The sequence below is a fragment of the Pelobates fuscus genome, chromosome 2 (genome assembly GCF_036172605.1).
Source record: "Pelobates fuscus isolate aPelFus1 chromosome 2, aPelFus1.pri, whole genome shotgun sequence".
NCBI classification, from domain to species: Eukaryota; Metazoa; Chordata; class Amphibia; order Anura; family Pelobatidae; genus Pelobates; species Pelobates fuscus.
Window position 1 is genome coordinate 88,908,869 of NC_086318.1, and position 14,068 is coordinate 88,922,936.

The 14,068-nt window shown below is 37.9% G+C and overlaps 1 protein-coding gene across 2 annotated transcripts in view; it reads left to right on the forward strand.

The window, feature by feature from the left end:
* Positions 1–2,397: 2,397 nt before the first annotated feature.
* The window catches only part of EPHA4 (EPH receptor A4), a 65,546-nt gene continuing 53,875 nt past the window's right edge, over positions 2,398–14,068 (forward strand). For both annotated transcript variants that reach the window (XM_063442459.1, XM_063442460.1), the window contains exons 1-3: positions 2,398–2,602; positions 5,792–5,859; positions 9,188–9,851. In XM_063442459.1, the coding sequence (XP_063298529.1) occupies positions 2,512–2,602; positions 5,792–5,859; positions 9,188–9,851 (823 nt within the window). In that variant the 5' untranslated portion in view covers positions 2,398–2,511. The remainder of the gene's footprint in view (positions 2,603–5,791; positions 5,860–9,187; positions 9,852–14,068) is intronic.

Consider the following 14,068-nt stretch of genomic DNA (forward strand, 5'->3'; position numbering starts at 1 on the left):
TTGTTTTCTTTTTATAGAGTCAGTACTCTGAAAAGAAGTATAATGTTCCAATATCTCTACCTCATTATTGTTTTATTGACACGTTGGGGTGATTTATTAAACTATTGCGTTCTGCAAAGTGGTGCAAAGCGCGCTAAAAGTGGGGCAACCCACAAAGGAAACGAGTAGAACATTCCATTATTGACTCCTCCCCTTTTACATCACAGTTTGATAAATCTTCCCATCGGTTTTAGTTTTGATAGGAGACTTCCCTAACAGTGTTAATTTTGGAGGCAAATTTCAATTTAGCTTTAATCATAGTCTGTTGACTAAAAAGCCATTTTAGTTTTAGTCATATTTTAGTCATCTGAATTGTTTTAATTTTAGTCTAGTGGTAGTCCTCTGAATCTCCAGTGAATTTTAGATGACACGACTAAAATCAAAGGGGTTTAGTTAAAGCCACTATTTGTCTCTTTTGCCCCTTCCCCAGCCCCTCTGTGTATTTTTGTGTCCCCTCAGCACCTCTGGGTGTGTCTCTCTGCCAAGCCCAGGTCTGTCTCTTTTTTCCATTCCCCAGCCCCTCTGTCCCTTTGTGTCCCCTCAGCCTGTCCAGGTGTCTCTCTGCCAAGCCCAGGTCTGTCTCTTTTTCCCCTTCCTCAGCCCCTCTATGTCTCTTTGTGTCCTCCCAAAGACTACAATTGACAGTTGCCTAAAATTTGACGAAAACTGTTATTTGTCAAAATTAATACTGTTCCCTAATATTCCCTCATCAAAAGTTGGTATAGGCTTTAGGGGTTCCAGATCAACATGGATATACTTTTACCAAACCCAAGCTCCATTTTTAGTGAGGGCAAAATGTGTGCAGTGTGGGTGACATGACTTCAGGAAGTGGCATACCTATTCCTTGAACACTGAATAAGGTTCTAAAGAATATTTTCTCGTTTTATCTTAAAATGTGATTAGAATTGTAAAGACTTTGCCGTTATCATCGTCCTACAAAGCAGCATTGATTTTCTCTATGTATTAGCCTATGATCCAGAGCCATCTTGAGAAGTCAGACATGATGGGTTGAGAATAAAAAATAATAAATAAAAATAAATAAAAAAAATAAATCAATATACAGAAGTCATAACAGGACAAACAAAACTCTGCTAACCCATTTCAGCACTTGGAAGACCTATATCAAGCATTGTTGGCAGGTAAACACATGTTAATGGCAACAAAATATGTTCCACATGACTTCTCTGCAAACTCCCATAGTGCATCTCTCATTTATTACGCTGATACAACATCAAGACAGGTGTTAGAGGAATTACATTGTATTTGTGAGAGTAAATGAGTCTTTAGTCATAAGGTCTAAGACATTTATAGAGAGGAGCTATTTTCCACAAGCTGCAAAGAGCTGCAAAGAGCTGCAAAGTGTGGAATTCTGAAAACAAAAATATATATTTTTTGTACTAGAGAGCTTGGATGCATGGATATGGAATATGAGGATTTTACTTTGAAGTATTAGTCCAGTGCTTTACAAAAAAATATACTAATTAAAAATTCAAGGGCTGACTCAATAATGCATTTGACTTTACATGCGGATTATCACCCTTGAGTGTGACAATGTCTGAGTAATGTGATTAAACAATGTTTTTTTTTTCATTATATAATACAAGTAATAGCACCTCAGGTTGTGCTTTGTTTTGCTAAGCACGAGAGGATACAGGATGGGGCGCTCTGGCCTAAACGTCAGTTTTTTTGTTTTGTTCTGTTGTATTTTATGTGTAATGAGACTTCGAGCGCATGATGTATTTTTAGTTTATTTTTTGTTTTAAAAGGAAAAAACATTTTATACAAAGTTCTCGCCCTATAGATGTGTTTCACTTTCAACAGTAAGGGATAAAGAGTATACAATTTATCCCCACTGGTCTAAGCACAAAGGTATGCATTTAGATTGTGTGGACAGCCTGAATCACAGTGTATTATATCTAATTTTTCCAGTCTGTAATGTTGTACCTCATTCAGTGGTTCTTAGAATGTCAGGGATATAAACATTTTAATGTCAGCTATGAATGGTATTTGACTATCATCGTTGACATAAGCTGTCACTTTTCCACAAAACTAATTGTTTAGGTAAAAATATATATATATATTAAAAGTGTTTTTGGCTATTGGGAAAGGCTGATAATCCAGCTTGAAGTCAGCAAGGCTCTGTTCTCTGAAGCTGTTAGACTGCCTTTGTACAATGCATGTCTCTCTCCATGTCACAGGCCAGGCCAGGTAAAATGGGAGGGACAAACCCCCTTAACGCCCCTTCATCCCACCCCTACTCCTCTCTGATAGGCAGAATCCGGCTTGAGTGAGAGCGGCAGGCAGGGCAGGAGGGGGGGCGCTGGAGGTTTGGAGCCCAGCCTCCTTGGCAATGTCTTGCAGCCGCACTAAAACTTGAAGCATTTATTCCACTGGGATATTGCAAAGGAACTAGAGCAGGCACAGTGAGTGCAGTCACCATCCTTTCACATCAAGACCCCGCAAACAGCCACCATGGCTGGGATTGTACATTGTATCTGCTTCTCTCTGCTCTTTGGAATGTGCTCAGCAGTGACAGGATCTAGGATTTACCCGGCCAGTGAAGGTAAGGATAGGAATTTGCTGCTGCTGCTTCTACTGCTGCATCTTGGAGCTTCCTTGTGGCTTTTCTGTGCCTTAGTTTTTGGGGGCTCCCAGGGACAGACAGAGCCTGCTGTGGAGTGCTACCAGCCCTGTATCTGGCACCAAGGTGGGATGGTGGAGACTGGCTGCGGCACAACTTTGCCCTCTGGAGGAGAAGACTGGCACCATGAAGGACAGAGTTCGCCTGCTTTTGGGTTGCTCTTGGATGGACGCGAAGTGGGTCCCTGGAGACTTCTTGCTGCAGTTCCCTCTGGGTGCACTGAGCAGAATTAGGAGAACGGATGGGGCTTGTGTCCTGATACTGCTGGGACCCAGTCCCTATATAGGGTTTCTCTAGCCAGTCACCTATATACTGCTGTATGGCCAGCACTGTGTATACTGTGACCAGTGTGTGCAGCACCGTGTTATTAAAGCAGTGTGCATTTTATCAATACGGCTCCTGTAGCAAGTTTGTGCTGGTTAGCAGTGCTATGTATTCCAGTACTCATTATAAACAATGCTTACCTTGTATACTATTATTGTACGGAGCGCTGTGTATATTGACACACTATGTGCAGTCCTATGAATACCATGAATGGAGCTCCTGTAGTCAATATCTGTGTATAGCGCTATGTGTGCAGCACTGTGTATATTCCAGCACTGGATTGGAGTGTTTCTTTGTCGAGCGCTGTGTATATCGCAGCGTCTATATATAAACTAATATATGTAATAGGCCCCTTAGCTTATATATTGTGTTATTGCAACCCTGTGTATACTGCGATACTGCATGCAGCACCGAGTATACTGTGTGTAAGAATTCTAGCCAGTGTTAAGGCAGGCTGCACTGGTATAAAGTATATTACCGTGCCGTGTTGTATACTGAGAAATGTTTGTAAGTATATTGTTGAGTGTCGTGGGTTGTGTACCGCACGCAGTACCGTGTATACTGCGAGTTTGAAGCATACTTGTAAATCGCTGGTTGCCCACGGTATACCTGCTGTATGAGTGCCCGCAGGTCAGTGAATGCTGTGCTGTGTGCTTTGAGAATGCCGCACAGTTGCCGTGCATACCGTGTGCTTTTACAGACCTGTTCTCTGCTGTATGTAAAGCCAGCGTCCTGAGCTGAGCGTTCTGTCTGTTACTGTGTTCTGCGCTCTGCACTTAGAACCTTGAGTTTTCTAACCTATACCCACACAGAGCCGAGTATACTGCGAGCAGCGCTCAAAGTGTACCGAGTATACTGTGAACTATGGTGAAACTGTACCGAGTGTGCTGTGAGCAGTGTACTACTTATTCTGTGAACTGGAGCTGTGCAAAATATATTGTCAGAGCTATGCACCACAGTTGATAAAAGTTATTGCATACAATATATACTCACCGAGAATTGTATTCACTAAATATTTGCAAATAAGCACTGTTTGATTATCATGTCTTTTATCTATGTCTAGCTTGTCTGCATGTACATCTTTCTTTCTTTCTTTCTGTCTGTCTGTCTGTCTGCCATTCCATCTTTCTTTCTGCCTGCCTGTCTGCCATTACATCTTTCTGTCTGTCTGTCTGTCTGCCATTCCATATTTATGTCTGCCATTCCATCTTTCTGTCTGTCTGCCTGTCTAGTGAATTGAAACAGTGTATATCTCTATATTCTAAGAATTCTTCTCTATCAATGTTGCAATCTCACGTTCCATCCACTATATATTTATATATATATATATTCCATACATCGAGTATAGGATGAATTGGATATACCTTGGGGGAAGTTTGCGGTAACAAACGAGCCAAAAATAAATAAATCTAGGAATATACTAGCAGAGTTTATATTCCAAGCCAGGGTGTCGTATGTGTCCATCTCCCCAGGTTTAGTAATAATTGAGGCCATGTGTGTGAATTGATTTCCCATTTAATAAGCCAGGAGTGGACACACGGTATACTCAGTGTACAGCTCACCCCTGGGACAGCCTGACACAGTACATGTCTTGCACTTTACATGATCGACATGAGCACCTGGATTTCATTTTGGCTATTTATGTGATGTGTCTGTGTTTCAATTAATTCTTCCTCTCTAGAAGTATACAACAACAAAAACTAACAATGTGTATATAAGCATTCTAGACTATGCAAAGTTAATGGCCATATTAGTGGTCATGATATATTTATATACACACACACATACTGTGATCTAATCCAGATTTTTTAATGAAGGTATTTAAATAGCTTTATGTTTGTGGACTTGTATGGATGTATTTGTTATGGATATACAGAGTATATGTAGGTTCTAGTTGGCATTTGTAGCTATGGTAGATTCTGGGCTTATTCTGCTTTTAAGTTGCCCCAGTGGCTATCTTGCACATAGCCAGCTAGTGAGTTAGCTTTGAATGCAGATCACGTATGTCTTTCTTTCTCTCCCTTATCCCCCTCTTTTTGTTTAAATTCAGCCACATTGCTTTCTTTGTATTTCTAATCTACTTTATACAAATCCAGATGGATGTGGATTTTTTCCACTCTAAAAAAAATAATAATAATAAAAAAAAAAATATATATATATATTGCAAATCATCATTAGATGTATGTATATTAAAAAAAAAAAAAAAAACGTAAACCCCCCCCCCCCGCCCCCCAAAAAATAAAATAAAATAAAAAATGTAAATGAAACCCCCTCCAAAACTGATGTATATCATCAGATGTGTAGTCAGTCGCCCATGTAAGATCATGGAGGAAGCTGTTAACAGTGTGTGGATTTGACTGAGCCAATTCACATATTCAGATTTCAGATTCAGATAACTGGTTTGATCCGCACAGATCAGCAATGTAATCCCTTCCTGTGTGATTTAACACTGAGAGCAACAGCTCTGAACAGTTTAAATACTTATTACAGGTCAGTCAGACCAAATACAATGTAAATGTCAATCTAGAATATATATATATATTGAATCAAATCAAATCACATAAGAGGATAGAAATGCAGACGTCCTATGCGTTATGAGTAAAATGGTTATTTAATTCAGTCTCTCAGAATACTTTCAACAATATAACCCACTTAGTCTGTATACCCATTGTACAGCGCTGGGGAATTTGTTGGTGCTTTATAAATAATAATAATAATAATAATAATAATAATAATATATCCGTCATCATAAGTACCATTCACAGGTATACTCCCTTTTCATTGCAGTTACGCTTCTGGATTCCAGATCAGTACAAGGAGAGCTTGGTTGGATAGCTAGTCCTCTAGAAGGAGGGGTAAGTTCTTGATTTTGTACAATTACAAGACTGTAATAGGATGATTGACTCTTTATGCTCATTTCTAGAGGCTCACTTTTGGTTGATTGTGCAGAATGGCTTATTACCTCTCCAGTCCACTGTATCAATTACCTTTTGTGGGCCTGAAACCTTATATTTCAGTGGGGTAGTCATCACTGTCTAACTAATGAATAGCAGAGAAAAAAATAATAAAAAAAATCCCTTTAAATGAGGGGATTATATGGATCACTATTAATAATGGGAAATATGATACAGTAGAAATTTGACATTTGTTAATGAAATTGGGATATTTGTAAGCACAAAATTGGACAAAACGACTGTTTATTTATACATGTTAAACCTTTGTGCGTAAAACTTGTAAGCATGTTTATATTCTGCATCTAATGTTTATTTGTCCCTCACAGGCATTAGATTTAGAATGTTGCTTTTATTAAATTTGTACAGGCCACAGTTTACCAATAAGCTATACATTCTCTTCAAAGCAAAATTTCTAACACTGTTTTTCGGTATTTTAACATTTCACATCTAATATGTGTATCCGTCAGAATTTCCTATAATGTTTCGGGTTACTCAAATAATTAATTACAGCCTTTTCCGAGTTAGGATACTGAATAGACAGACTGATAAGAATTTCTCTATTATTTACTAAAATTTGTAATTGCTTTTACTGATGAGATTTTTCTTGCAGATACAGACAATTAGGCCAGTGTTATTTTTTTTTTTTGTTACGATTCTTTAGCAGCTCAACTAACTTTGTCTGTGCTGTCAGATTAAATTGATGATTGAATGAAAAACAACTCAGATAAAGTCCTACTTATAACATTACAGAGTTGCATTAATATTTGGTACCGGTAGTTATAGTATTTTCCCAATAATAGTGTTTGTAAAGTAGCACTTCTCTACACAATCATAAGGGTCACAGCACTCTGTAGTTTCACTAAGAATTGTGTAATTGTATGTTAGGTTAGTAAGGACAATAAGGCTGGAATTAGAGGGAACATCTATATTAGATTATCATTTTATCGCTGACACTTATAGTTGTCATTTTATCTTGAGAGACAAAGCTCTAAAATCCAAGGAAGCTTGCTTTTCTTCTGAATGCACAAACAGCCATTAGAGGGCAGAATTCCATCTATTTGTTACAAACAGATTAAATCCAAAACATACAAAAAAATATCTTAAGAGCCGAAATCAGTATTTACTAAATATCATTGTGGGACGTAGGCAAGAGATGTGCAACATTTACAATAAAACGGCTGAACTGGTTAACATTTTAATTGCCAGGATACTCATCATATGTTGTTTAGTCAATAGATCCCTGAACTCCCATTAAAAAAAATTCTCAGTAAGTCTCATCATGTATTACATACATTATACTTTTGTTATTATTAATTTTATCACAAATAAATATTTATTTTTTTACATTTGTTTAGCTGCAAACTCAGAAAATTGGGTACCTTTTCATTTCAATCTGATTTTTTTTTTTTTTTTTTTTTACATTTCTGGCTTAAGGGTTTTTTTTTTTTTTTTTTGGTTCCTTTGTTCTTTAACTATGAATGAGCATACATCTATTCTTAAAAGTAAAAGCAAACCACCAACCAAATATTGCTGTGTCATTTTTCACATTATCACTTTAGAAACTATTGTGAATTTCACAATTTTGTGAGCATCCACTAATGCTGAGTATAGTATTGATTTTTAATTTTTTTTCAATTTTGAAAACATATGTCAACAACGAAGAGGGCAGAATGAGTGACAGGCAGCTGGCACTGAATCCCATGTATATTTACTTCTGATTGTTGCAACAGACAGTGTGCGTCACAGCACAGTATTCTCTGCCGCTTTTGTTCTGATACAGCATGCCTTATTCCCACAGCAGATCAGTATGGGGTCTAAGGAATATAGGACACTCCATCTACCAGATCCTCTGCCCAATTGCTCTTTTTTAATTTAATGGGCACACATGAGATAGATATTGGAAACTTGGGTGTCAGGCAACAAAAGAGTTCTGCTACATCAATATGTGACTCTCTTGTGTTTAAGTAAATGAACTCAAAGCATGACTGATGTTTAAATGAAGATTTTTCTGAATGCATGATTTGACCGTGACTTGCTGTCAGGGCATATAACTAATAAGAATACATTGCATTATTGGCCATATGTAGATTGTCAGGCCAGCAGCAATCTTTAAGTGACACTGATTTTCCTTGCCACTTTACAGTCTGTCTGTGGACGTGACAGGTTTGCTCTAAACCCATATACGTATGTGAGCTATTTTTACACTACTAGTGAAAAATGTAACAGTACAGGTGCAGCTTTGACTCCTCAATTCCCATGCATAGCATTTCCTTTCAGAGCCTAGCCTGCTTTCCTGCATTTGAGCAGTAGCCTTTGGCGTTTACTTGAAAATAGACATTTTCAATCTTGTTGCAGGGTCGTAGGCTAGGAGAACTCGCCGTGTACAGATGTTTCAAAATGTTGTTGTAAACATAAGTGTTCATTTACAGCCTTCACTCATGATGCAGTAAAAAAAGTACCCCACAAAGAGACTATATTGTGATGGGGTTATTTTAAGCTAAGTCAGCCCCACAATTCCACTAGGGAATCTACAGGAGAAGTATATTAAACATAGCCAATCCAGTCACATGACTAACTGGGATTGCTTATGTAATTTTAGTTTATAGGTTCCGCTCTACAGGCAGCTAAATTTACAGATGATACGCAAGGCCTACAGGGTTATTTGCCAAATTGTGAATTCTGGAAAATTGACGAGTGAATTGCAAATTTTATGCCGAAATAGCTCGAGTGGAACAATTCTCAAGCTTAACTATTTTTCCAGCTTGCTTATATTGCTTTAAATTGTGCAGTTCCCTTAACTCCTCTAAAATTACTAGTTTAGTGCACAAACCATTATTTTCCAATTATTTATTTTCTGATTTTTGTTTTTATTCGACGCTTAGTTACTCATAACATTCCAAAATGTTTAAACTTGAATTTTCCAATTAAACAGGTTTCTGCACCAGTTGGGGCAGAGCAATTTGAGGAATTCTAATCGTACACTGAGCCGTTATAGTGATAGCTAGGATTTGCACAGCTTTTCCCATGATGCTCCATGGAGTAATAAGATTGACTGCGCATTGAGGGCAATATAGCCTACAACTGTTGGAGTACTATAATGAACCATGAGTTCACACTTTACAATTCTACAATAAACTTGCAGTTGAAGTTATTCCTTTAAATAAAACTAAGAAAAATTAGGGTAATTTTTTAACATGATATAATAACTTATTTATTCACCTTGTTATAGTGGGAAGAAGTGAGCATTATGGATGAAAAAAACACTCCCATTCGAACGTACCAAGTCTGCAATGTAATGGAGTCAAGCCAGAACAACTGGCTACGGACTGACTGGATCCCCCGGAGTGGGGCACAAAGAGTGTATGTCGAGATTAAATTCACTTTGAGGGACTGCAACAGTTTGCCTGGGGTGATGGGCACATGCAAAGAGACATTCAATCTCTACTACTATGAGTCCAACAATGACAAGGAACGATTTATTCGTGAGACTCAGTTTCTTAAGATTGACACCATTGCTGCTGACGAGAGCTTTACTCAGGTGGACATTGGAGATCGGATCATGAAGCTCAACACAGAGGTCAGAGATGTTGGCCCACTTAGCAAGAAGGGTTTTTACTTGGCATTTCAGGATGTAGGTGCCTGCATTGCTCTGGTGTCTGTCCGTGTTTTCTATAAGAAATGTCCATTGACTGTGAGGAACCTGGCCCAGTTTCCTGATACCATCACAGGTTCGGATACCTCTTCATTGGTGGAGGTTCGTGGTTCATGTGTCAACAACTCGGAGGAGAAAGACGTACCTAAAATGTACTGCGGGGCTGATGGCGAGTGGCTGGTGCCTATTGGGAACTGCCTTTGTAATGCTGGCTATGAAGAACGCAATGGGGGGTGCCAAGGTAAGAGTTTCAACTATATGTTTCCATCTGGTGTCAAATTGTGTAATTGAATCTGCCACAAGATGAATAAAACAAGCCATTAATTAGCAGATCCCTGGGGAGGGCAGTTGACAGAAGGGCTGCATACACAAGGCCAAGAGGTCCAGGTGGCAGGGCTGGCACTGGGGAAAATTTGAACAAATGGCATGGCAGAAGGCAGGGAAACATACACAAAAACTGGCTCGATACAGATAGCTCTAAATTAAATGTTTTCTTTTTTTTGCTTGTCTGTGTAGCTACGCAAGTCAAGATCGTCATGTTGCTCTTTGTAACTAGACGATCTAGATTTTAATGGTGGCATTAAGTCATTACAGCGTATTGCTAGCATTATATAGCAAATTGCATACCTTTATAATACCATTATATTGGTATTGTTAAATAGTTGCATTTTTGTTCTTTTACATTTAGATAATAGATGCATTTGTTTTATTTACATTTGAGTGTATGTAAAGTATTATTTTATGACCAAAAATCACTGTTGGATATTTTAAATACAAGCATGTTACGGTACTTGCTTTTCATACCCAAAGTGTTTTATTTGGATGATGCCATTTTCTTAAAGTGGGCACTGTCACTGTCTTGGGGCTTTGCAGAATTCGCAAAGACCCCCCCAACCCCTTCTTCCCCGAAGGTGACATCACCGCTGGGGCTCCAACAGCAGGGGGTGGATTAAGATAATGGTGAGTTCCTCTTACCTGAACATGTCCCTCGTGGGCATGGCTACCTTTCTCTGGTGGGTTCTTTTCAGCTTCTGGCACTTTAGCGAGAGTACAGAATACAAAGACAACGTGGTTTCTATTTTGTCTCTGTATATTTCTTGACTGGGTTGAATTTTAGTGAAATTCCAACACATTCAATATGAGTATTTCATAAAGATTCTATCTTTATGATATATTATATTATTTATTTTTTTTGGGGGGGGGGGGGGACAAAATAACTTTTGTTAAAGACAAAAGAAATATGGGCAAAATTCAAATTGTTTATCTAAAATTTGCGTAGGAATATTTATCTTGTTGATATGTTCATTTAGAATTCCGTATTGATGTAAAGCATTCTGTTTGTTTGTATAGAAGAGCTTCTGGCTCATCTGCTAAAGGATATAAGAATATAAGTTGCTCCAGACTTTTCACAAAGGCTCATTTTTTTCTTTTGGGAGGGGAGGTTGTCAAACAGTGAACACTGTAAAACCAAGGACAATCCGTTTTCCTCTTATGTCATGTCTGTAGTAAAAAGGAATGTAGACAGGGTGCTTTACTTTTGGCCATGAACTCTAATTTTAGGAGGCCTCGTCACTTTACTAAAAACTCCATACAGCAACAGGTTACTCAATTCTCCCACTGAACATTGTAATACTTACAATTAATTAATTGCTGGGGTGTTCAGATTTTCCTTTAAGAATACTTTTGACCAAACCAGACTCAACCGATTACAGTTTTGCCTATACTTTAAGAAATAACCTGGGCAACTAAATAATTGTTTTATTCTAAAATATAAAACACAAAACACAAAACCAACATAATGGCTCTCTGGCTCTGTGTATACCAACCTGAGCCGTAGCCAAGATTTTGTTATCAAAGCTATTTTTCCCATAATGGAGTTTATTTAGAAAGGACTTTACATAGAAAAATACATCGAGATTTCTTCTATTTTCAAATATTCCACAGGGACATTTTCTTTGTGTGTCAGATTTTTTTTTATGTGCTCTGTTCCACGCCTTTACACCCCTCAATGTCACTGTGTTATATATTCTACTGCTTTCAGGTTTTTTTTTGCCGGCCTGACTTATGGTCAACTTTTTGACCCAAATTATGCCTCTATGGAACAGCATCTGGCTTACAGGCCACCAGTTGGCTGACCACCAATGGGCCTCATGCCACTCCTCACTTCTGCTCTCCTTGTTGTCAGCAGCCATCAGCCTGATATTAAATTATTGGCATTCATGGAATCTCAAGGGATTCACCTCTTGAATGTCCAGTTTGGTCTCAGATCTCATACAGATAAGAGCCATGGGCGTGAGTTTGGGGCAAATTAATTGTCCCTCTGAGACGATAAGAAAGAACACCAGTCTGAAGGTTGTGACCCCTGCTAGCAGGTTGTTCCTCAGTTGTCTATGAGAGTTTGATCCCAAGCAGACTGAACACAAGAGAGAGGTCTAAAGGTCATTTAATCCCTCATCTATCTTCCTCCTGTCACTCCTTAGTCACAGCCAAAGATTGATTAAGATCTTCAGTTTGACAGAGTCCTGCTGGGTTTTACTGGACAAGAGTCAGGGGTAGAGATTCCAAAAGCCTTTGAATGATATCCTTTGGCATAGGGAATCCAATAATGCTCAGATCTAAGGTCACACACAAGCTCACTGTGCCAGATTGTGCAGATGTACATTTTGCAGAGTACATAAAAATATATAACAATATTAAAAATAATAATTATATAGACATTGTAATTATAAATATATTTATCATGTGGGATAGTGCGCAAGTAACTCTTTTCTTTGGGAATTATAAGTATATGTCTGTGGACACATGTAATACTAAATAATTAAAGTGTCTCGATGACTACAATGCTTATAGTAAAGATAATTGAACCCAAACATTAGCAATGATTCATATAATATGTACTGCATTTATCCAATCTTTAGACATGACTTTAATTAATTTATTTTTTTCTTCATACATTTTATTGCTAATTAGCTACCAGCTCAATAGGTTTGTATTATATCCGGTCTAACAATTAACAGCTGTTTATGGCATTGATTCTTGAACTGTGCAGGTGTTGCAATTTTATGTATCTTAGTCAGCTAAGTGGTTTATTCACTAAATGGTAATTGTCAAATGCTGACAGTATAACAAATTGCAGTTTAAAATAGTTGAGGAAAAGTAATCCATGATAGGACATTTTACAACTTTATTTTTAATGTACCATCATTCACTGTTTAGGCAATAACCCCTGGCTGTGTATATACAACTTCATACATTTATACAAGCTCTTATAAAACAATAAACTGGCTTCATAGTACCTGTGAAAATGGAATTCAACGTATCTGCTTCTAAAGCAAATTGTCTGCTTTTACCATCCATCCAAGCTTTGGTCTGTCTTTACCATTCCAAGAAGCAGCAGATGAACTACATGCAGGTCCAAACTTACTTTTTTAACAGTGCCCTAGCAAGTGCAAGGTCCACAGTGGCAAAATGAATATAATTTAAGGGAGCTACAGCCAATTCATTTTCTGTAGATCCCAGAGACCAGTCTGTTAATTATCACATGAAAAAAAAAAACAAGATCTACTGATTATGTCTAATTCTGAGAGGTTTGCTTTTCTCTTAAAGGCTCTTCCCTTGGCATCACACTTTGTAATAACATTTTGGGCATGGAAAAGAAAGTGGCGTAAGAAGGGAAATGTGTGGGACATGCATTTATTCATTCTTTATTAAGAGGCAGACCTCAGGATAAACAGCAATTAGAGCACCAAACAGACTCGCTGAGCCGATCTAAATTTTTTATTCCTATCAGCATGATGTCCTGGTTGGTAGTTTCAAACGATTTCAATGGCGGCACCTCTGGCAAAAACAAAACAAAACAAAAAACATATAAAACTGTATGGATTAAATGAACAGGATCATATCCTGAAGGACTGAACATGTCCTCACCAGGCATGATATACGATAAAAATAATTATTTAAAACACTTTTTTTATCTGCCTCCTCAGCATGCCAACATTTATTCAAGTACATGTTGAGCTGGGTAGGTGGCACTGCTGCTTTGGAATTAACATGGTCCTAGCAATGAGCTGCCTGCAGAAAATTCACTTGTCTGCAGTTTAAGAAGATACGTTGAATAAATCTGCAGATCTTTCCACCTTCATGGCAGTTGGTTAAATATAGCAACTCATTTAAGGTTGAGAAAACCTGTTGTTATGGGTCTGTAATTGCAAAATGCAGTATACATGCTTGTGTACCTTAGTAGAAAGAGGGATTTAACACTCCATTCAAATTATGAAGTATCATTTTGCATTTAAATTAGTAGGACTGTTTTAATTAAACCCCTAGCATGACAGATGACTTGCCAGGACTGTCGTAATATCTTCAGATTCAAAAGTAATAATTTATCATTAGCACTGAGCAGTACTAGTGGATCAGCATTCCCTTTACTCTCATTAACAGCCCACAATAGCTGCAGTG